Source organism: Orcinus orca, chromosome 11 (assembly GCF_937001465.1).
Source record: "Orcinus orca chromosome 11, mOrcOrc1.1, whole genome shotgun sequence".
NCBI lineage: Eukaryota > Metazoa > Chordata > Mammalia > Artiodactyla > Delphinidae > Orcinus > Orcinus orca.
In genome coordinates, this window is record NC_064569.1 from 97655826 (window position 1) to 97677915 (window position 22090).

Genomic DNA, 22090 nt, shown 5'->3' on the forward strand with positions numbered 1-22090 from the left:
ACTGGGACCAAAGAGTCTGTTGATTGATTGATTCCCAAAGACAGCAAGTGGGGGCAGGGCGGGGCGCGCACAGCCACTGTGTGGTCTGATGCTCGGAGCCTCAGGCACTGCTGCTGGGGTCGCCCTTTGTTCTCTGCCCTGCCGGCGGGGCACCTCTTCACTAGCCAAGTGCACGTGCCAGGGCCAGAGAGTGGCTAATCTCCATGGTGGCAGCTCCTTTGACCTGGTCACATTTCTTCCCTGCTCCTGACTTCCTGGGGCACCATCTGTTTGTCCTTCCTGTACCTGCTAAGATCGAAACCTGATAGCCAGTGAAAGTTACTTCAGGTTTCTGGAAGCTTTCATCATTGGTTTACAGTTAGTTGACGTCTAGCAGGATGCAGCACATGGAGTTACTATCGTTTGACCATTTTTTGGCTTTACGATGAACGCTGCTCTTTCTTTCCTTCCTTTCTAGCTCATCCTTATTCCTCCCGTCCTGTTCTAGGCTTTAGTTAACGAGGAAAGACCTTGAGACACAATCCCGTATAAAAATAGTTCCCCAAGTCTTCAGACCAGCAGCCTCGGGCTCACCTGCAAATTCATGGTCCCGAGTGACTTGCTGAGTGAGCATCACCAGGAATGGGGCCCAGGAAACTGTCTCAGCATGCCCCTCGTCGCCCCTGCCCCGTGACTGTGGTCTGAGAGTCCCCAGTCCCTGCCCAGGCTTGCCTCCTGCTGTGCGCTCAGCCCCCTGTGGGCACTCGAGACGCATCAGCCACTCATGCTTCTTACCCTTGCAGCCCAAAGTCATGAAAACTGAGTGCTCCGAGGTAGCCAGGAGGGCGCAGCTCAGGATGGAGACGCATGTCCATTCTCACCTCGGTGTGGCCACCCTACTCCATGTGCAGGGGGTTGCCCTCAGACCCTCCTGCCCAGTGCTGGGGACGCAGCAGCCGACACCCTGGCAGACACTCTTCTCTCCAGCCCTGCCCTCCCGCAGGACGCGGAGGCTACCGACAGGGTGGGAGGTTTCTCCCCACCTTTCTCTCCCGAGTCCCCTTTTATCTCTTTCTTTTAAGCCTTTTTGAAAGAGCAGATCCTCAGGAGAGTAGAAGCACCTTGTTTGTCCACACGGGATAGAGATGCAGGATGTCAGAGTGTTGGAATAGGCCGCGAGGGAGGGCAGGCAAAGGGACGCAAGGGCTGGAGCTCCTGCAGCTGCAGCCCTGCCGTTGAGAGCAGAGGCTGCGGAGGAGAAAACCGCATCCTCCTCATGTGTGTCCTCGGGGTCTGCACCAAGTAGGTGCTTGCTACGCAAGCCCAGTGGCATCATCTGGGCCCTGCCTCGTCCTCCTGCTGGGAATCCAGAGACACAGATGTGTCTCCTCTGAGCAGTAGTGTTTCTCCCGTTAAGAGCCGCCTTATAAGGGAGGGAGGAAGGCTTTACGTCAGCTCTCCCCCTCCCACAGGCATTGGGAAAGTAGCTGAATCTTGGGACCCTCATTGCAGAAAAGGCGGCTGGGCAGGCCTGCCCTCCCACCGTCTGCCTCCCCAGGACCTGGCCCGGTGCCTCGTGGCGGCTTCACGAGGAATCGTGCTGAGGTAGTGGCTCCACGTTGTCACCCTGGAAGCCACGTGGGCTGTCTGGGCCTGAGTGCCACGAGAATGCCCAGCGTGGGACTCCCTCTGGGGACTGACGTGGCCTGGCTCCCTTGGAAGGGTTGCATCACTGTTGTCCTTCCCAAGGCCACCAAACTACGTCATTCGCTGTTCAAAACCAACCTGGGCATTTCTCTAAGACGGAAGTCTAAGACAGGCTGGCTTGGCTTCGAGGGAAGAGGGTCAGGCCAAGAGGCGGGTCCCACTTGCCCGGACCCCAGCGTTCACTTGGCTCAGGCCTCTCTGGCCGCAGGGAGGAAGCTCTTCACTCATGTGTAACCTTGTCCCCTGGCTCTTCTCCAGGGGCTGACGTGGGTCATCTGGGTCACCTCTCCTGGCTGCAGACAGCCGGCGGGGTGTGTGTCCGATGGTCTTAGACTGGAAAAGGAAGCAGTCAGTTACAAAGCTGTATGCAGCTTTCAGACGAGCCACCCCGTCTCCGCACCCAAAGCACAGCCCTGCCCCTCGTGCAGTTTTTCCCTTTGATCGTGGCCATGGCTTTCTCCCCTCCTCCCTCCTGCCTGCCTGCTCTGTTCCCTCCTTCCCCAGCTTCCCTTCGTCTCTTCCTGTCTCCCATCCATCATTAAAAACATTGTGTCTTAGCTTTTTTAGTCCGTCCATTTAGTGCCGCCTCATCCCAGGACCTGACTTGGGGCGGCCCCCTGTCCGCACAGCACGGAAGGCTGACGGTTTCCCGTGTTTGCCTGCAGTTTCCCATTTGGAAGACCAGCCACACTGTGAAGTGGGAGGGCGTGTGGCGAGAGCTGGGCTGCCTTGCCAGGACAGTGTCTTTTGCGGTCCGAAAAGAGAGCGGGCACTCGCTGAAGTCATCTCTCTCGGTAAGGGCAGATGTGTAGATACTTTGACGCAGCCGTGCCTTACGTTGGGAGAATAGCCTTCGCCTGCATCGGGAGGGATTGAGAAGTGTCACAGTTTGGGAGGCTAAAATGGTGCCTCCTGGTCACTTGAATTTCTGGACACAACCGCATGTCATTTTTTCTAAGTAACATCAGAGGTAACGGGCAGTGGCGTGCGTAAGAGCTGACTGTGGCATCTTAGTCGGGAGCTGGCTGAGTTGACTGGTCAGGGTGTCGAGCTCCCTGAGAGAACAGAGCCGGCAATGGGGTCGGAATGGCCCACCCAGTGGATGTGACTTGTTTCTCCGACTCTCCCAGGTCCCTCACATGTAACATGGGGTTTCCGTAAAGATTAAGTGTCAGAAGAGTTATGGAATGCTTAGCACAGTGCCTGGCATACAATTAGTGCCCAGTGAGTGTGTGGTGTCGTGTCAGAGGCCTGTTTGAAGTGCAGACGCCCCCGATCCGCATTTCTTTCAGCACGCGATGGTCATCGACTCTCGGAACCCTTCCATCTTACCGAGAAGAGGTGCTTTGCTGAAGGTTAACCAGGTAGTATTCCTTCCCCTGTGACTTCTGCAGGCTCCGTGACCCCGGAGGGATAGGGCATCATGCAAGGGTAGTCACGTTTTTAATACTGACATTTTCCTCTCATTGTGAAAGGCTTTCTAGAATGGCTTGCAAGGGTGTCCGTCCCCGTCGGGGTTCCTAGCCCTGGATTTGCTCCCTGTAGCTCAGGCTTCGCCTTCACAGAGCACAGAGTCAGGATAAGGTTCCAGTCTCTTTGGTGGTGTCACTTACTAGGCCAGGAGGAAAGTTGTGATTTGATGGGAGTGACTTCCCTGGTGACCCTGTAACTCACATGCCGGGAGGGCCTGACAGGTGACCTCGGGGAGAAGCGGGGCTCCGACGCTCTGTTTGCCTGATCTCAATGTCAGAGGAGCAGCTAGAAATCAGATTTTCATAGGAAATGTGCCAAATTGTAAAAGGTAGGCTGATTTTTTTTTTCCCCGCAAACACTGATTAGGCCAAACAAGCTGTATCGTCCTTAGCAAGCTCTGTAATGAAGTGTTGATGTCGCCAGTGTTTTGCTCTCACACGTAAGGAATGCCATTCTCTGCGGTTACTCAGTGTGTTTAGTGATTGTGTACCTCTGTCAGGCCCCTGGTACCGTCCAGAACAACTAGGACGTAGCTTCTAGGAGACAGAAGTGGCGTGTTGCCTTTCTAAGCATACAGAACAGCAGACTTAATCGCAGTGACGCTGTTTAGAACCCTCTGTAACAGGTCTGTTGGCTCCCTTTGACCTGAGGACCCTCGCCCACAGGAGCTGGCAGGCTACACTGGAGGGGATGTGAGCTTCATAAAAGAAGATTTTGAGCTTCAGTTGAATAAGCAACTCATACTGGATTCGGTGAGTATCTCGCCAGAACATTGTCACCTGTGTTTTTATCTCTTGTTTTTGGAATCTTATTAGAAGATCTCAGTTCCCAAATATCAAAAACACTGAAGAGGTCAGAACACTGATGCTTGAAAGTCAAGCGCTTAATCTTTTCAGTTCAGCCAGACTTGAAGCTACCTTGGGGAGAAGCGATGAGCAGTCCCTTTAAAACTCATCTGTCAGTCATTGTACGTAAAAGAGCCCCTTCCCCACTTACCCGCTCAGGGCTGTCAAGCACGTGTGTCTGGAGCACAGGGCTGCCGCTTTCTTCGTCTCCTGCTGTTACTTCCAGAGAAATTCTGTGTCTTCACCTTGTTTTGCTAGGTTGTCAGGGCTCTGGGTGCCTCCAGGAGTTTCTGTGTTAGCCAGTTTGGTTTAGTTCCTCCTGATTCCCTCAGGACCTTAGGAGTAAGTGACTGGATTCTGACCGAGGCAGTGGAGCCCCAGGCTGGGAGACACCATGCTTATTCTCCAGTCTTCCCAGCGCCCGGGCGACTGAGGGACGGCTCTCCACACCCCCACCGCCTCCTTAGACCCTGGGGACCAGGAGTGAGTTTTAATGAAGTGGGACATGCTTTTGTTTTAGAATCATTTATCACTGCTGCCGGTCAGTCCTGGACTCAGTGCACTTCAGATTTGGTTCCTGCCTTTCCCCTGCCACTGCTCTTCCGGAGGCGGCCAGGGGCTTCTCGCTCAGTTCGGCGAGCTCTTTCTGGTCCCCTTCTGTGCTCCCTCCATGGCGCGCTGTCAGCCATTGTTGACTCCATTACGACTGCTTCTCCTTCCACGCCTCGGTTTCTCTTTCTCAGCCTCCTTTCCCCCCATCCATGCACCCACCCGCCCCTCCCTCCTTCCCACATATACTGGCTCCCAGGCACTGTCGGGGCGCTAAGAATACCTCAGTAAATAAACACAGTTCCCGTTCTTACATGCTAGTGAAGGAAGACCTACACGCAAATAGATTTATATACAGTGCGGCAGGGGTTCACAGGTGACGTGAAGAGCGATCCAGCAGAGTTAAGGGACAGAATGCCACCAAGGGGGTGCTGCCTTATCTTCGAGGGCCAGGGGAGGCGTCTTGGATGAGGCCCGTAGCACTTAGAGTGACTTAAGGTGAGCCCTCCACCCTCAGTGGCGTCTCCCCAACAGCTGGTCGCCCAGAAACAGCTGAGGGAGCAGGGCGGGCTGACCAGGCCCAGGGTGCTGCTCGCTGAGCTGAAGACAGGTCGGTGAGTCCTAGTGACCGGCGTGGAGTTTCAGCTGGGTGAGGAGCGGGGGAAGGGCAGGAGAGAGCGAGGGGGCCGGTCCGCAGGTCCTGCTGGCACTGAAGGCTTGGGCTGGGGCTAGAGGGAGCAGCTGGAGAGGTCTAGGTGCTGGGGGGGCCTGGGGGCCTTGGGCCCTCGTGGTCGCCGAGGTCAGCAGGACACGAGGCCCGGTGGGCTTGTCTCAGGTGGAGAATCAGTTCTCCTTGTTGCCCCTCCTTAGGTTGGGACCATTAGGCGGGGGGAGGAGGACAGCGTGCCGGGAGCGCCTCGTCGCCAGGGGAGCTGCTCGAGAGCGCGCGCGGCTCTGGCGCCTCGCTTTGTTCCGCGGCATCTGTCACGCTGTCGAACGAAGACTTGAATTTCTCAGAATAGAGCGTTTGCTTGGCCTGCTCTGCCCACTCTGTCCCAGTTTTCGTCTGTAATCCTTCCTACGGAAGCTTCTAAAAAGGAGACATCTGAGCAGCTTTGAAGGACGTGGGACTTTGCATGTCCGAGAGAGGACAAGGTGGGCAGAGGCGTGGGGATGTTCAGGAGAGGTGGGTAGGTGGGGGCCACGGCGGAGGCCTGGGGTCGGGAGCCCAGAGAGCATCGTTGTCGTTTAAGGCATCCCTGGGTCAGTTCTGTGCATGGATTACGTGGGTGTGGAGATTGGATCCCTGACCTAGGGTTAGGTCACTGCCCCTGACCTGTTAGAGGCAGGGCTCCATCCCCGAGGGTTGGATTGGAAGTATGTCTCTTTGCATTTCTTAAACGTAGCAGTCTTGCACCCGCTACCTTCCTTCTCCTGAGATGCCGTGCGCACTCAGTCCTCTCAGGTTTTGAGGCCGAGCCAAAGAGGCCTGGGTGGATGCAGAATCCCTTGTCCAGGGCCCTGGTCTCCCCCTTCGGGCCATGGCTTGTCCCACTGGGTTTGGCTTCTCGGAGAGGAGGGAGCTGCCCTGTGTCGGCACGGAATCCAGGCCCTGCTTAGGCTTTGGGCTTATGTATAGTATGTCTTTATTCGAAATTTGAAGTTGCCAGTTATAAAAGTATCCACAAAACACTTCGAGCTGTAGTTCTTCCCCTGCAGGAGCCAGGTGTTCCCCTTCCGCAGCCCTTGTGCCCCGACCCAGAGCTCTGCACGCTGCAGGCACTGGGCACGACCAGATCTCAGGGTGTTTTCTGTCTGCTAATGCTCCTTGGAAGGAAAGAAACAGTGGAAGAAAACGGTTGTTTATATTTCGATAGGTTTTTTCAGCATCTCTCTGGGGTGGAATGTTGGTACCCATTGGTGATAAACCGTCAAGTATTGCAGATCGGTAAGTAATAATAAATGAATGGGTGGTTTGCACATGGTTTCCTTTGGATCTTTCTGCTTGGTTTATTAGAAGGTATTTTAGAGAAGTTTAACTATTTAGGAAAGCAGATATTTCAAATTTTAATTTAGTTTTATGTTTAAGCTAATTTCAGAATACCCAGTATACCTCATACTTAATATTTTTCGCTTTTGGAGCAGAGAGATACTTTATTATACTAATAATTTTGTATTCTCTTTGAGTATGAAAGAGTTACATGTATGTAACAAGTTCATACATGTTACAGAAATATAAAAACAGAGAAACATTTAAGTAAGTGAAGGAGTCCTGCTCATAGATAAGCGGAGTTAACATTTGGGACTGCGGTCGACTCTTGAACAACCTGAGGGCTAATCCCAGTGACGCTTGTAGTCGGCCCTCCGTATCCACGCTCCCTCCACAGCCAGAGTCAGCCAGCCACTGGTGGTGTAGTGCTGTAGCATCTGCTGTTGAAGGGTATCCACCCGTAGGTGGACCCACGTGATCAAACCCACGTTGTTCAAGAGTCAGCTGTATTTCCTGTCAGCCAGTATTTTTGCGGGTGTGTATTTGTGTGAGCGTGTATACATATAAATTCATGTACACATCTGTATTAAAGTGTTGAGATACTGTATTTTGCATGGAATTTTGTGTCCTCCCTGCTTTTTAAAAATTATACAGTAAATCAATTCACCAAGTCATGGGAAGTTTTTCGTAAGCAGCATTTTAATATTTCGTTATTTGCATATACGTAGCACTGTGAAGAATATAACTTTGTAAATTTTTGTTCGTTTTGTTTTCTGAGGACAGATTCCTCAGTGTGGAATTACTGTCTCAAAAGAACAGGAATGTTTTTAAGGCTCGCAAAGAATATCGCTGGAGCCTGCTTTTCCGAAAACCTGCTTGTTTAGGAGTAGCTTCTGCTCCTGCCAGCAGAGGGTGAAGTTGTATTGTTGCTATTATTAGTTGCTATTAGTAGAAATAGCACGGTTGTCTTGGGGTCAAGGAGCTCTGTCTTTAATCTTGCATTAGGTAAACTGCTGCTTTAGCTTAACCTAGTTCAGCCTTCTTGGATGGCAGTTTGGGAGTAGAAAAAATTCTAATTTCTAAACTCTGAGACTTAACAGTTTCACCTCCGTGAATCTAAGGTACAGAAATGCATTCATAAGAGTACAGAGATTTATGTACAAGGGTGTCCATCGGGGGCATTATTGAGACCAGCAGAAATTCTAAAACTACCCGTAGGGAAGTGATTAAATTCAAACACAGCCATTCTAAAGGGACCGTGTAATCATTAGAAAGGATGAGGTAGGTGCCCCTAAGTTAAAATTTGCACGGAAGTATGTTGAGCTGCTTGCCCTCTGATCAGGGGCAAAGCTTCTGTGTGCACGTGTGTGTTTGCAGGTAGCACCAGGGGTCTGGAAGTCAACCACCAAACCAGTGACAGTAGTCACTTCTGGAGATTGGAACACAGTGGACAGTAGGGAGGGGAAGAGCCTTTTCACTTTTTGTGTTTCCTGGATCATTTTAATTCTTTCAAAAGAATGTGTGTGATTCATCATTTAAAAAAAATAATAAAGGGACCTTGCTCTTTGTTTCTATAATTAATGTTAATGAGGTATTCAGAAAGGCTTTGCTTAGAAATCCCAGATAGTAAAGACACATTTTTAGACTTTTAAACTCAAGTTCAAATGAATAAATTCATAAAGGCTTTTATCCAGTGGGACAATGAGAAAAACAGTGCCCTGTTCCCTTTGTGCTGAGACGTGGGACGTTTGTGGCACCACAGGTCAGTGAGAGGCTGGGGGCGTCAGCTGGTGTGGCTTCCATGACAGCCGTGTTGGAAAGACCATACACAGCTTCTCCGGTCATTTTAATTCATTATCTAGTAATTACCATGGTCTAAAATCGGGTTCTAAGAAGCTGTTAGATTTTATAGCAAATAGATGGGATTTCTAATTTTCTTTTTTTTGGCTGCGTTGGGTCTTCATTGCTGTGCATGGACTTTTCTCTAGTTGTGGCGAGCGGGGGCTACTCTTCGTTGCAGTGCACAGGCTTCTCATTGCGGTGGCTTCTCTTGTTGCAGAGCACGGGCTCTAGGCATGTGGGCTCAGTAGTTGTGGCTCACGGGCTCATTAGCTGTGGCACGCGGGCTCTAGAGCGCAGGCTCAGTAGTTGTGGCGCATGGGCTTAGTTGCTCTGTGGCATGTGGGATCTTCCTGGACCAGGGATCAAACCCGTGTCCCCTGCATTGGCAGGCGGATTCTCAACTACTGCGCCACCAGGGAAGTCCCTTTAATATTTTTTTATTCCATTGTTTTCAGTTTACTCCGATATAGTTTAAAAGAGTATGATAACCCAGTCCATTAAGGAACACAAGGAATTCATTAAAAAAAATTTTAACATACACTTTTTTTCTAATTAAAAATCACTGTAATAACATAAAAAAAATTAAGATAACAATAATTCTATTTTGGTCTATTTCCTTCTAGTATTATTTTCCTCTTATTTGTAACATTCAGATCATTACTATTATATAATTTGTATCCTGCTTTTTTAAAAAAACTTAATTAATTTTTAACTTAATTATTGTGAGCATGTAGGAGGCTGTTTTGAAAAGGTGCTGCGTGATGAATTCTCATAGACTTCAGATAATTCCTTTATAACAGACAGTCCACCTAAGTGTCTATTTGTGCCTTGTATCTCACCTGTGTCCCCAGAAGTGTGACGCGTTTGTTTAGATGTATAGTCTTAGGTTAGATTACAAGCTTGGGTCTTTATGAAATTTACCATCCTCCCGTGCGTGTTCCTAATCCTGAAATGTTCCACCACGTGGAGATGTGGACGACCCAGTAGCGAGTGTGCGCCTTTTGCACTTTTGTCGTGCGATGGAGACTTTCTCCATCGGCTTTGCTCTGACATCTGCATCCTCTTCCAGGTTTTACCTCGGGGGACCCACAAGTGTGCGAGGGTTCAACATGCACAGCGTTGGGCCACAGAGCGAAGGTCTGTCGTTCCCCACAGCACACCAACTTGAAAAAAATCGAAATTACGGTTACTTCTCACTTTTGAGCGCATGTATTGGTTTAAATTACCGCAATAATAGATACTCGTATTTCACCAGTGGAACTGGCACCTAACAGCATCCACCACACAGCAGGCACAGAAAGGTGTTTGTTGAGGAAACTGTAGAAAATGAGAAAAGATAGCTAAGCAGAAGATACATAACAGTCGCTTGTGATCCCATTGGCCAGAGATGACGTGTGTGAGCATTTTGTTGTTTAGACATGCACATCCGTGCACACGTGTGTTGTTTACATAACAGTTCTAACCTGTTTCTCCTACAGTAACAGTAACAGTGTATGAATAGATTTTTATAGGAATAAGTACTTTATCATTTTTAATGGCAGCTTATTTCATCTTACTGACAAACTATAATTTTTTTAAACTAATGCACTTTATTAAAAAAAAGTTTTTTAAATATATATATAAAATAACTTTAATATTACAGTAAACAATAAACATGCATTGTTTTTAAAAGACTTAGAGAAAATACAGCTAAACATTAATTATGGTTTTATCTGGGTGATGGGAATTATGAATAATTTTAATAAGCCTTTTAAAATGCATTTCTGCACTTTCCAAATTTTCCACAAGTTTACATTAAGGTTGTTTGTTTATTTATTGAGGTATAGTCAATTTACAATATTATATAAGTTTCAGGTGTACAACATAGTGATTCATAAAATATTGACTATATTCCCTGGGTAATGGACTTTATATTTGAGAACACTTTTAGGTTAGCAGAAAAATTGGACACAAAGTACAGAGTTCACTGTACGTGCCGGTAGCATCCTTTATTATTAACATCTCGCATTAGCGTGGGACACTTATTACAATCGATGAGCCAACACTGATGTGTTACTACTAACTAAATTCCATAGTTCACGTTGGGGTTCACTCTTTGTGTTGTAAAGTTTCATGGGTTTTGACAGTTGCATAATAGCATGTATCTACGATTATGGTATTTTATAGAATAGTTTCACCACCCTAAAAATTGACCGTGTTCCACCTATTCATTCCTCCCTCCCTTCCTCCCCCTCAGTTACTGGCAACCACTGACCTTTACTATCTCCATAGTTTTGCTTTTTCCAAAATGTCATATACTTGGAATCATACAGTATGTACCCTTTTCAGACTGGCCTTTTTGACTAAATAATATGCATTTAAGTTTCCTCCATGTCTTTTTTTTTTTCTTTTTTGGTCAGTGTACTTCTTAAATTTTTGTTTATGTGTATATATATATATGTATATATATATATATATACACATATATATATATTTTAAATTAAAGTGTAGTTGATTTACAATATTGTATTAGTTTCAGGTGTACAATATAGTGATTGAGTCCTCCGTGTCTTTTTATAGCTTGATTGCTCATATCTTTTTATCACCAAATAATATTCCATTGTATGGCTGTACCACAGGGTGTTTATCCATTCACCTATTGAAAGACATCTTACTTGCAGGACATCCAATTTTTTGCAATTACGAGTAAAGCTGATATAAACATCTATGTGCAGTTTTTTATCTGGACATAAGGTTTCAGCTCATTTGGGTAAATACCAGGGAGTGTAATTGCTGGATTGTATGGTAAAACTATGTTTAGCTTTGTAAGAAACTGCCAGACTGTCTTCCAAAATAGCTAACGTTTTGCATTCCCACCAGCAATGAATCAGAAAGATAAAAGCCTTATCATTTTTAATGGCTGCATATTTCATCTTCTTGCCTTACTGTGATCTTTTTAAACCAAATCCAAGTTTTAGACACTTAGTCTGTTTTCTTTTTTCTTACGTTTATATAACAGTGTATCAGTGAATAAGCTAACTGAATCTTTGTGCTCATCTATAAGTTTTACTTTATAATATAAAGTTCTAGGTGTGGAATTGCTAGGTCAAAGGATTTTGAGTATCCTGGAACATCCTTAAGGTTTTATATTGTCTCAAGAAAGCTTGTCTCAGTCACACTCTGTCCAGCAATGTGTGAGAATTCTGGTTTCTGGAACTCTCTCCAGTACTTGACATTATATCAGAGGATCTCCACGTGTTATTAAAAACTACAAAAACATCATTTAAGTAGATTCATGTTATGACATTGTAAAATATTCTATCCTGATTTTCTTAACTTTTTTTTTACATCTTTGTTGTTTCCACTTTATATTATTATAAATAGTGATTGCTCTGGGCCTAAATTTTTGTACAAAATATAAATTATTTCTTTTGATTTGTTTTTAGAGTGCTTTATTTATTTTTAAATTTTTTGCGGTACGCGGGCCTCTCACTGTTGTGGTCTCTCCTGTTGCGGAGCACAGGCTCCGGACGTGCAGGCTCAGCAGCCATGGCTCACGGGCCCAGCCGCTTGGCGGCATGTGGGATCTTCCCGGACTGGGGCACGAACCCGTGTCCCCTGCATCGGCAGGTGGACTCTCATCCACTGCGCCACCAGGGAAGCCCCTAGAGTGCTTTATTAGTGTGTCTTTTTTTTTTTTTTTGAAAAGTAACATAATTTCTTTTTCACTATAACAAGTATTATTTAGTGACTAGATGCAAGTTTTGGAGTCTTCCATTTTCCTGAAAATTAAAACACAGTGGTATTTCATTTAATTACCTATTAAAAGGCTATTGGTAAGATTATATGAGCAAGAATATAAATTACTGTAACTTTTCATGAAAAAATTTGTCAATATTTATCAAGAGCCTAAAACATATATATATACATATATATACGTATATATATGTATATATATATGTATATATACAAGGACTATTGATAATAGAACCAAACTGAAAACTGGAAGCCCAAATGCCCATCAGCAATAGAATAGGCAACTAAACAGTGGTGTCTTCACACTGTGGAATATTATACAGCAATGAGGATGAACAAGTTAGAGCCACTGGCTGGGTGGCATGAACAGGCCTCAGAAACATGCCAAAAACAAACCCAGATCCAGAGGCTGCATACTGTATGATTCCACCTGTGCAGAGTTTAGCGAGTGGGTAAAGTGATCTATACTGTCAGGTGAGCAGGTAGACAGGTAGTGCTGCACTTGGTGTGGGTGCTGGGTAGTGATTAGAAAGGAGAACAGGGCCTTCTGGGGGGCTGCACTTATCTGTTTCTTGGTCTGGTGCTCATTATATGGTGTGTTCTGTGCCTGGAAATTCACTGTGCTGTACACTTAGGATGTGTATACTTTTCTATGTGTATATTATACTTCAAGATGGTTTAAAATACCTGTGTGTGCAAGGAAGCCCATCACGGGTTAATGTCCACTTTCAAGAAATTCAACACCAACATGACAGTAGTCAAGGGGTAGATCGTTATATTATGTTACATATATGTGATTATTCAGGCGTCAAAATCACATTTTCAAAGAATATAAAGTATAAAAGGAAAGTGCTTATAATATAGTAAACTAAAAAAAAATATCAGGGGGCTTCCCTGGTGGCGCAGTGGTTGAGAGTCTGCCTGCCGATGCAGAGGACACGGGTTCGTGCCCCAGTCCGGGGCACTGTGGAGCAGCTGGGCCCGTGAGCCATGGCCGCTGAGCCTGCGCGTCCGTCCGGAGCCTGTGCTCCGCAACGGGAGAGGCCACAACAGTGAGAGGCCCGTGTACCACAAAAAAAAAAAAAATCAGAACTGAAATGTATAAATATAAAATGACTTACATTTTGTTTTCTTATTTAATTATTCATTATAATTCACTGGATGAAAGAACACCAGATGTTAGCTGGTTATCTCTTAATGGTAGAAATTAAAGGAGGATTTCCTTTTTTTCTACTTCCATACATTTATCCCATTTTGTACAATGAGTATATTACTTTTTATGATTAGAATAAAATAGGTTATTTAAGAAAAGAGAGGAACACTTGCTGGGAAACGAGAAGCAAACCCAGCTGACCTCCTGCTTCCAGTCCGTTCTTTGTTTCCTCTAGAACTTCAGTATTAATAGTGGTTGAGGAGTTGCTGGGGCCTTTAAGTGAATCAGCAGTTCATTCCTTGAGGTTAATCTTGGAGACAGCCATATTTTTCTTTTTCATGGTCTGTCATTTTGTATTAAAGGGACTAAGGCACTTTACAACTAGTATTTTGTAACAAAGTATAAGCATTTCAGGGTTTTTTGTTGTTTGTTTAATGCTGTGGCTCTTTATAGTAAAATGAAATGGTAGGGACAGTTCTAGAAATAATGCAAATTATACTCTCAGTGGATCGTCTTGAATTTTGGCAAAAGTAACCAAAAAAAAAAACCCAAGTGGTCACGAACCTTTAAAAACGAGCCTCTTCTCTGAAGATGTTGAGCTGAGACAGTGTCCTTGTGCAGCAGGGAGCAGACACTGCGTACCTTTGGATTAATAGCATGTCCGGCCACTTCCAGAAACTGCAGACATTTTCTTCATTTTGTCTCTCTATATTGTGGTCTTGACATTTTTGCAGAATAATGCATTTCATGTACCAAGTGACAGTGATCTGGTACCTGCGGTTGTGGAAAAAGTGATTCCATGAGTTTACTTGTTTTATTCCAAGCATTTTACAGATATGGTAAATTACTGGCTTCATTCTTTCCTAAGTTACACATTAGCTTTTTTTTTTTTTTCCAGTTAAAGCAAATTATAAAACAAACCAGGAGAAGAAGAAAGATTATTTAAGAAAGGCCGACAACGTCAGGAGTTATAAGGGCAGCTGCTCACAGAGCTCGGGCACCGAGTGTGTTGTGTTCACAGCACACACCTCGCTCATGTACGTGGTGGGACGTCAGTGTGGTTTTGAACCTGTGACCTTGTTTTGATCCGCACTCCTTCCTTGACTAGGAGACTACCTGGGCGGAGAAGCGTACTGGGCCGGTGGCCTGCACCTGTACACCCCGTTACCTTTCCGACCGGGCCAGGGCGGCTTTGGAGAGCTCTTCAGAACTCACTTCTTCCTCAACGCAGGAAACCTCTGCAACCTCAACTATGGTAAAATTTGGACTATTTAGCAGCCGTTCGGCAGAGCTGACCTTATGTTTAAAAGCACAGGACACAAGTGGGTGTCTGTGTCGCATTTAGATTGCATCGTCTCTAAGAGTAGGCACTGTGCCTACCTGAGACACCTGCAACGCCTGATGTGGTGCCCAGAGTGAAGCTGTTGGTCGAATGGCTAGAACATGCATAACGAATCGTCATAACGAATGCTGCCTTGCAAAGAGAAACCTGTCTGTTTAGCAAACATTTCTCGAGCAGTGACTCTGTGCCAGTCATTACGGCCACAGAGCTGAGTGAGACCTGGTCTCTCCCCTAGGAGCTCAGGGCCAGCCTCAGATGTCCTGGCTTGGGGAGGTGTCTGGAAACCAAGGCTTGGAGTAGGGCTTCCTGGGCCGTCAGCGGTGGGCAAATGCCATTATAGCCAAAGGGAACAGAACGTGCCAGGCCCAGAGAATTGAGAGGACCTGTGTTCTTCTGGGACGGTGAGGAAGTACCCAAGTACCCAAGGCAGGTCCCCAGCCCTGTCTTGAGTTTGGGCCTAATCTCACTTCATGCATTCTCCTCAAGTATCTAGGCCTGGCTTAAAAGATGACCAGAGGCCACACAGAGGGGGAGAGCCAGGGCTGTCCAAGGACGTGTGCGGGGGACCACGTGCTATTGGTCACACCTCCTCTTCTCTCTCTTCAGGGGAGGGCCCCAGAGCTCACATTCGAAAGCTGGCTGAGTGCATCCGCTGGTCTTATGGCGCAGGGATCGTCCTCAGGCTGGGCAACATCGCGCGGCTGGAGCTGAACTACTGTGTCCCCATGGGCGTGCAGGGCGGGGACAGGTACGTGCTGGGAGGTTCTCTCCACAGGTACATGGCACTGTCTTGTCACTTTGTTTTGGACATAGTTAATCACTTCACCAGTGGCCTTTAAAATTCAAGACTTCAGGAGAAATTGAATAGTTAGCAAAAGAATGAAAACGGATTTTTGTCCATGGGCTTCTCCATACAGTTTGAAGGAAAGGCTGTGATGTGTTCCCGTCCCCCCACCTTATGCTGTTTGCACTTGTCATCAGGTAGAGGGAGCTCCTCTGGCGGCCTGGCTGGAGGTGGTGGCCGCCGTTTTGGGTCCTGCGCTGAGCAGAATGAGGTGTTGCCGGTGGGGACTTTGCAGGCCGGGAGCCTGGAGGCTGGGTGGGCACAGCTCTGCTCGGGCCGCAGAGGACCTGCTTTCTGGCCCTTCTCCACCGGTCATTTTACTGAACAAGATCTGCTGAATATTCATGGGTGAATATGGTATAAGGCCGATTACAGCTACAGAAATTAATTCTGTTTCTTAAAGTATTTGGTATGCATTGTAGAAATTTCAAGAAGTCCAGAAGTATTGTCATGATAGTATGTAAATAATACCATGGACTGGGGGCTTAAACAGCAGACTTGTATCTCTCACCGTCTGGAGTTTGCAAAGTCCAGGACCAGGGTGCCGGCAGGTTCGGTTCCGGGTCAAGGACCCTCTTCCCGGCTTGCAGATGACGCCTTCTCACTGGGCTCTCACCTGAAGGGGGCAGAGAGCAGGCTCTCTGGTGTCTCTTCTTACAAGGACACCAGTTCCACCAAGGACCCCATCTTAATTAAGTTGCCTCATCTAAGGTGACTTAGTTACCTCCTCAAGGCCCCACCTCCAAATACTGTCACATGGCAGGGCTGGGGGGTGGGCGTTTAGTGCTTCAGCCTGTGAGGATTGGGGGACACGGACATTCTGCCGGTAACCTAGTGTTTCTCTACATTTCAGGACTCTAGGCTGTATTTTTTTCTTCTCGGTGTTCTGTCTACATTCAGCTGTGATGCTGAGTCATAGCCAGGCTTCCAGCGTGAAGTTGTAGTTTGTCCTCGTTTAAGGAAGTGCTGTACCAGTCTTACTCTCCCTGTCTTCTGCTTCAGCGTGGTGGGTGATGGTGTTTTGAAGGGAAACCACATTAGGAAGCTTTTAACAAAGCTTTGTTCTTAGGTGCACATCAGTGTCTGTCATCCAGATCCTCTGTGGCCATCGCTTCAGGAGAGTCTGCCCTCCTCCGCTCTCCCTGGAAGGCTGGCTCGGCCCGGGGCCGCCGTGCCGCCCTTCCTCCCCGTACCCTCTCGGGTCTGCTGCTCTGACGACTGTTAATTCCCCTCCACGCCTTGCCTGTTCTCGGCACAGAGCAAAAGCTGAGAAAGGTCTAGTTGCTCAGGCTGAGTGTGCACTGGAGCCCAGCTGCACAGGCTCGGAGTGCAGCCTGGCCGCCCCGTGGCTGTGTGGCCCGGGGTGAGTTACTTAACCTCTCTGGGTCTCCGTTTTCACAACTGTAGGATGGGTGCTAATGATAGTGATTACTTTGCAGTTTTGAGGACTGAATGCATTAGCACACACGCAGCTTGTAGAGCGGTACCCAGCGTGTTGTCAGCAAAGCTGGTTACTTCTCATGTTGTTGCTGCTACTGCTGCACTCGCCCTGGCCAGCTGTTCACAAAGGAAGCAAACGGTGTGTGTGTGTCCCCCGCCATCCGCAGTGGCACTGTGCGCACCACATGACTGGCTGTGTTAGAGACATGCCGTAGATGGGATGATGTGGCCTGATTTCAGGGATAGTGAAATGTGGGGAAATGTGCACCTTCCCTAGAGCAAGCTTTGTGCATTAGGTAACATCGTAGCTTCAGGAAATGAAGCTAATGTTGCAGGTTGCTTTCTGCAAAACCTTGTTCCCACCACAGGCATGGGCGTGGGGCTCCCTGGCGTAACAGCCAGGTGCTAAGTGAGTCCTTGCAGGGAGCGGCAGAGGTGCAGGTGATGAGCCTGCACCAACACCGGGATGAGGTCAGATAGAGCCGTCTAGGCCTGCGCTTCTCAAACTGTAATGTGCTTGGGTCTGGAGTGGGCTGCACTGCGGGTGGGCTGCGCGACCAGCCCCTGCCCTGTCCGTCCCTGGCTGTGTGACCTGGGCAAGCCCTGCTGGCTCTGGGCCTCCGGTCCTTCAGACTGGAAGGCGCTGCCGTCGTGTGGCTGCAGCATCATCGGAGGCCACTGGGTGTCGCTGTGCTCCCGGAATCCGAGTGCTGCTCTCGGGAGCCCGGCTTCCACTACCTGCCTCCCCGAATCTGTGCAGGGGGTGGAGTGGGTACTTCACCACTCCACTCTGCTCTCTCTCTTCAGGTTAAATTTGAAAAATATGTGGCAGCCATTAATTTCAAATGTGGATTCTGAAAGGAGGAAGCATGCTGTGCGAGTGCTATTTAAAGACCAGAACATAAGGACGCTCCTCTGCCCCCCAGGCTGCTCTGTTTTGGGGTCATGGTGGTTGCAGCAGATGCTTCTCGTGTGCAGTGTCCCTGAGTAGGGGGGCTTGCCGTCACTCAGCGTATGGCTCTGTTTGAAGTTTTGTCATCAAAATTGGAATTTCGTGACGTTCGAGTGATCTTGCCAGGGTTTAATCTTCATTTCTAAAATGAAGCAGCTAGCAGGATGGGGAGTTACATGTGTGCCAGACATCCATAGGTCCCCCGCCCAGTGAGTGCAATCGCTTTGTAATTAGGATTTCAGATCTTTACAGAAATGGAAATCGCTTTGAAATATTTGGCGAGTTTTATACCGGGGGTGACGTGTGACACCGTTGTCTCTGCGCTCTGACGGCGAATGCTCTGTGTCTTACCAAGTGTGGTCCCTGGAAATGCGCTGGTGACTGAGGCAGCTGGCGGGGAGGGCAGCGCACAGTTAGTAACAGAGAAAGACCAGGCAGGGAGTCGTGGAGGGCTTCCCGGGGGAGGTGATAGCTCCAGGCTGCAGAGCAGCTGGAGCCAAGGTGTGCACGCATGGAATGCCTGTGGGCGCCAGCTTCTACCCTTCGCAGGAGCAGAAGTGAGGTGCAGGGCGGCCCTTGATGCAGGCGGGGCCTGAGATCCGGTCACTCTTGTCCCCCACCCGTCTCTGCCCTCCAGCCTCTCTGGCCTTTTCCCTTAGGGCACACGCCAGGGCACACGCCAGCGCCCCGAGTTCTGGCACTCATCGGCCTGCTCCCTGCTGAATTCCCCGTGCTAGACGGGCGCCTGGCGTTCCTGGGGGCTGGCTGGGGGAGGATGGGCGCCTGGCGCTGGGGGACCCTGGTGTGGCCTTCAACGAGCCCTTGGCGCCGAGTCCGAGGCGGGCCGGGTGCAGGCAGGGAGCCTCCGGGTGGTGCTGGAGTGGCGCAGCTGGGCCGCCCTGAGACTGCCGGTGGGAGGGGGAGACTCGAGACTCGGCCTTTTCTGAGGCGCCTACTGGATTATAGGCATATAGGCACACGGGACACAGAGCAGGAAGACGGGCGTTTGGTGAGGCTGTCTCCATGCACCTGGCATCCGGGACACTGTTCTGGTTGTTTGTGGTGGGTATTTTTCCTGTGACACGTTTATATGGTCTCTGAACGTAAACCTGTGCTTGTAAAGGTGTTTAACCTGTTTACAGTTGGCGTAGACGAGCCTTTATTGGAATGCCTGCTTGTTTCTGAATCGTGTAAACCCAGGGCTTGACTTATTTTGATCTTGCTCAGGCCTATTTTCAGACATTTTTCTAAACAGCGAATGCAGGCAGGACTACTTTTATGGACCTAATGATATAAAAGGTAAAAACACCTCGTTTAGATCTGAGCAGAACGAAGTTGTACAAACACAGCCACGGTTCTGACTGGATCTTTGCCTTTTAAGGACGGTGGTGAGGTTTACTCAGGGTCACACGGGGACTGTAGCTGTCCCTTCTGGTCAGGTGACTTCTGCTGATATGGTTTAGTGAGCGCCCTTGACCCTGCAGAAGGTCAGTGACAACAGTTAAGGTTCTCTCTTTTGAGTCCCTTAATTGATCAGATATTTCATTCCCACGCTGAAAAAGAAAAACTTTCTGCCAGTTTTCAGGTGCTGTAAGTTCTGAGATTGGGTGACAGCACAAGTGTTGTGACAGTAGAAACATTAGCTTTTCTCTGAATGAGGGGGTTGTTCTCTTCCAGTTTTTCTGGAAACTCTCCAGAACTTGCAAAACTGCTGTGTTCCGCAAACACTCCATCAGCTGCTGGTTGGGATTCGGAACGTTTTTTCCCTGGAAGCTCATGCTTTCTGGTGTTCAGGTCCCGGGGTTAGGTCCTCTGTCCCGATTACAGTACTGGCCCTGCCCCGAGCACAGTCAGCAGGTGGGCAGCACGGGAGTCCGTCCTCCGCGGTGTGGGCTGCAGGGGGAGCGGTTCTCGGCCTGGCGGCGCACCAGCATCACTGTGGAGTCTCCGGAGTACAGCTGCCTGGGCTGCGGCCGGTGATTCTCAGCCTGCGTGCGGCCGGGGCTTGAACCAGGACGTCATGGAAACAGCAAGGCCTGCAGCAGGGCGTCCTCCGAGGCAGCTGAGGCAGCAGGGCCCACGGGCGCGCTTGTGTTTGGGTCCAGGGTTCTGCTCTGAGGCTCCTGCCGTGACCGCAGCCATCTCCTCTGCCCAGCCCGTTTGCTCATCTGAAAATGGGCTCAGTGATCTGTCTGCCGGTGAAAGAGCAGCACACTGAATGTAACCTGCACAGCGTCAGCGGGTAGCAGGTGTTGCAACCCACGTGCCCTCTTTGCACCCTCCCTTTCCTGGGAAAGGAGCAGGTTCTAAAGAGGCAGGTTAAGCCCTTTGGGGCTGTGGGTTCTGCCGTCCTCCCCGCCCCCTCCTGGGCCTGCCTGTGTCCTGTGTTTCGCCAGGGGCCCTTCCACGGCCACGTCTCTGATCACCTCTCTGCCCTGCGCTGTGCAGAAGGGGCCTCTTCTCTGGTAGCCTCAGGAATAAACACGAAGCTTTCCTTCCCACCCCAGGAGTTTTGTTTTCATGAATATTTCTCTCCCAGGTCCTTCTCTTGTCTAGGTGCCAGTTGGGTCAGGATTGGGGGGGAAACAGAGAGGAGTAGAGGAGGGAGCAGGGAAGGGGGATTCGTGTCTCCATTTTGTTCCCTTTTCCATCCTCCAAAGGCTGGTTCTCAAACCAGCAAAGGAGGGAGTGCCTGGGGACAGCTGGTGAAGCCGGGTAGCCGGGAGGGAGGAAAGAGCTGAGAGGCGGGCAGGAAGAGCCTGGCATTGCTTCTGAGACGTGCACGTTTCTGGAATTGTGCAAATGGCAGCGTGAGCAGAGCGGACCACAGTGTTGATTTCCTGCCTTAAAAAAAACAGCAAAAAACAACAACAAACTTTTTTTTTTTAGGATCTGTGATGGCGTCCAGTTTGGAGCTGGGATAAGGTTCCTGTAGCCGCAGAGCACCCTCTGTCCCCTCCAGCAGCAGCTCTGGGACTTGGGCAGCAGTGAGTCACTCGGTGCCACACACTTTGTCTCCAAATAAACACGTTTCATGTGATTCTTTGAATGCAGTCCTTGTGGGAAACCATGTCAATAAATTTTAGAGACAAATACTCAGATGCACTGTGGGTGTGATTTGCTTTCCGCAGCCAGTGTGCCCCACGCCGGCTCTTCCTGAGGACCAGGTCAAGTCGCCCGCCGTGCGTTCTCTCGCGTGTGCCCCGCCGCGGGGAGGGACATCAGATGTCTCCCGATTCCTCCTCGTCCCGCGCTCTTCGGTTCGTTCCCATGCGTCAGTGATCGGCAGAGAGCTCGGAGGAGGCGCAGGCCCGCCGCTGGGGGTGCGTGCGCTCCGGCTCCATGCCGGCTGATCCGAGGGGCCCGCATCCGCGGGGGCTGCAGTCGCAGGGTCATCTCCGTGTGTGTGAGCGCCCTGCGAGAAGGAGCTGCGTGTAACGTCATGGACGGGGAGGCAGAGAGGAAGAGTGTTCTCTGGAGGGAACAGCCGCATCGTTTATAAAGATGCGGGAATCAGCGCCTGTCGCTGTAGCAAAGCACCACAGGCCTAGAGGCGTAACTCGACACAGAGCAGTCACCTTGCAGTCTGGAGGCCAGGAGTCCAAAGTGGGTCTCACTGGGCTGAAACCAGGGAGTCAGCAGGGCTGCGTTCCTTCTGGAGGTTCTAGGGGAGGATCTGCTTCCCAGCCTGCCCCAGCTTCCGGAGGCACCCCGTTCCTTGGCTCGTGGCCCCTTCCTGTATCTCAAAGCCAGCAGTTCAGCATCTTCCAGTCTCCCTCCGGATCTTTGCCTCTCAGTGCCGTCTTATGGGCCCTTGTGACTATATTGGGCCCACCTGGACACTCCAGGCTGATCTTATTTTAAGATCAGATGATTAGCAACCTCAATTCTATCTGCAATCTTAATCCCCCCCTTGCCATACTACGTAACATATTCACAGGTTCCAGGAATTAGCACGTGGACATCTTTCGGGGACCGTTACTCGGTCTGACACACCTAGTATCTCTCAAGGTCATATTTCAGGATATACTTTATTAGCCACATTAGAAAAAGAGTTTTAAAAATTTGAACCTCCTTTGAATTCCTCTAAAAAAGGTACCATATAAAAATGTCCAGGGGTGCCCGTGGTGCCCCAGTAGGCCTTAGCTAGAGAGCTTACTGTTGGATATTCCCCCGCTCCCAGCTGGGACTGAGTCCGCTTCCCCTTCATCCTCCCATAACCTGGTTCATGTCTCTGCC

At 49.1% G+C, this 22090-nt stretch overlaps 1 protein-coding gene across 3 annotated transcripts in view; it reads left to right on the forward strand.

Annotated features, from left to right (window-relative positions):
* SAMM50 (SAMM50 sorting and assembly machinery component) overlaps window positions 1-20950 on the forward strand; it is a 32404-nt gene extending 11454 nt beyond the window's left edge. For 2 of the 3 annotated variants that reach the window (XM_004279571.3, XM_033405209.2), the window contains exons 8-15: window positions 2352-2480; window positions 2979-3050; window positions 3825-3911; window positions 6431-6501; window positions 9455-9522; window positions 14382-14528; window positions 15222-15363; window positions 20741-20950. In XM_004279571.3, the coding sequence (XP_004279619.1) occupies window positions 2352-2480; window positions 2979-3050; window positions 3825-3911; window positions 6431-6501; window positions 9455-9522; window positions 14382-14528; window positions 15222-15363; window positions 20741-20786 (762 nt within the window). In that variant the 3' untranslated portion in view covers window positions 20787-20950. Of the gene's footprint in view, window positions 1-2351; window positions 2481-2978; window positions 3051-3824; window positions 3912-6430; window positions 6502-9454; window positions 9523-14381; window positions 14529-15221; window positions 15391-20740 lie in introns of all 3 variants that reach the window. The other variant, XM_033405210.2, reaches the window with a different exon arrangement.
* Window positions 20951-22090: the final 1140 nt, after the last annotated feature.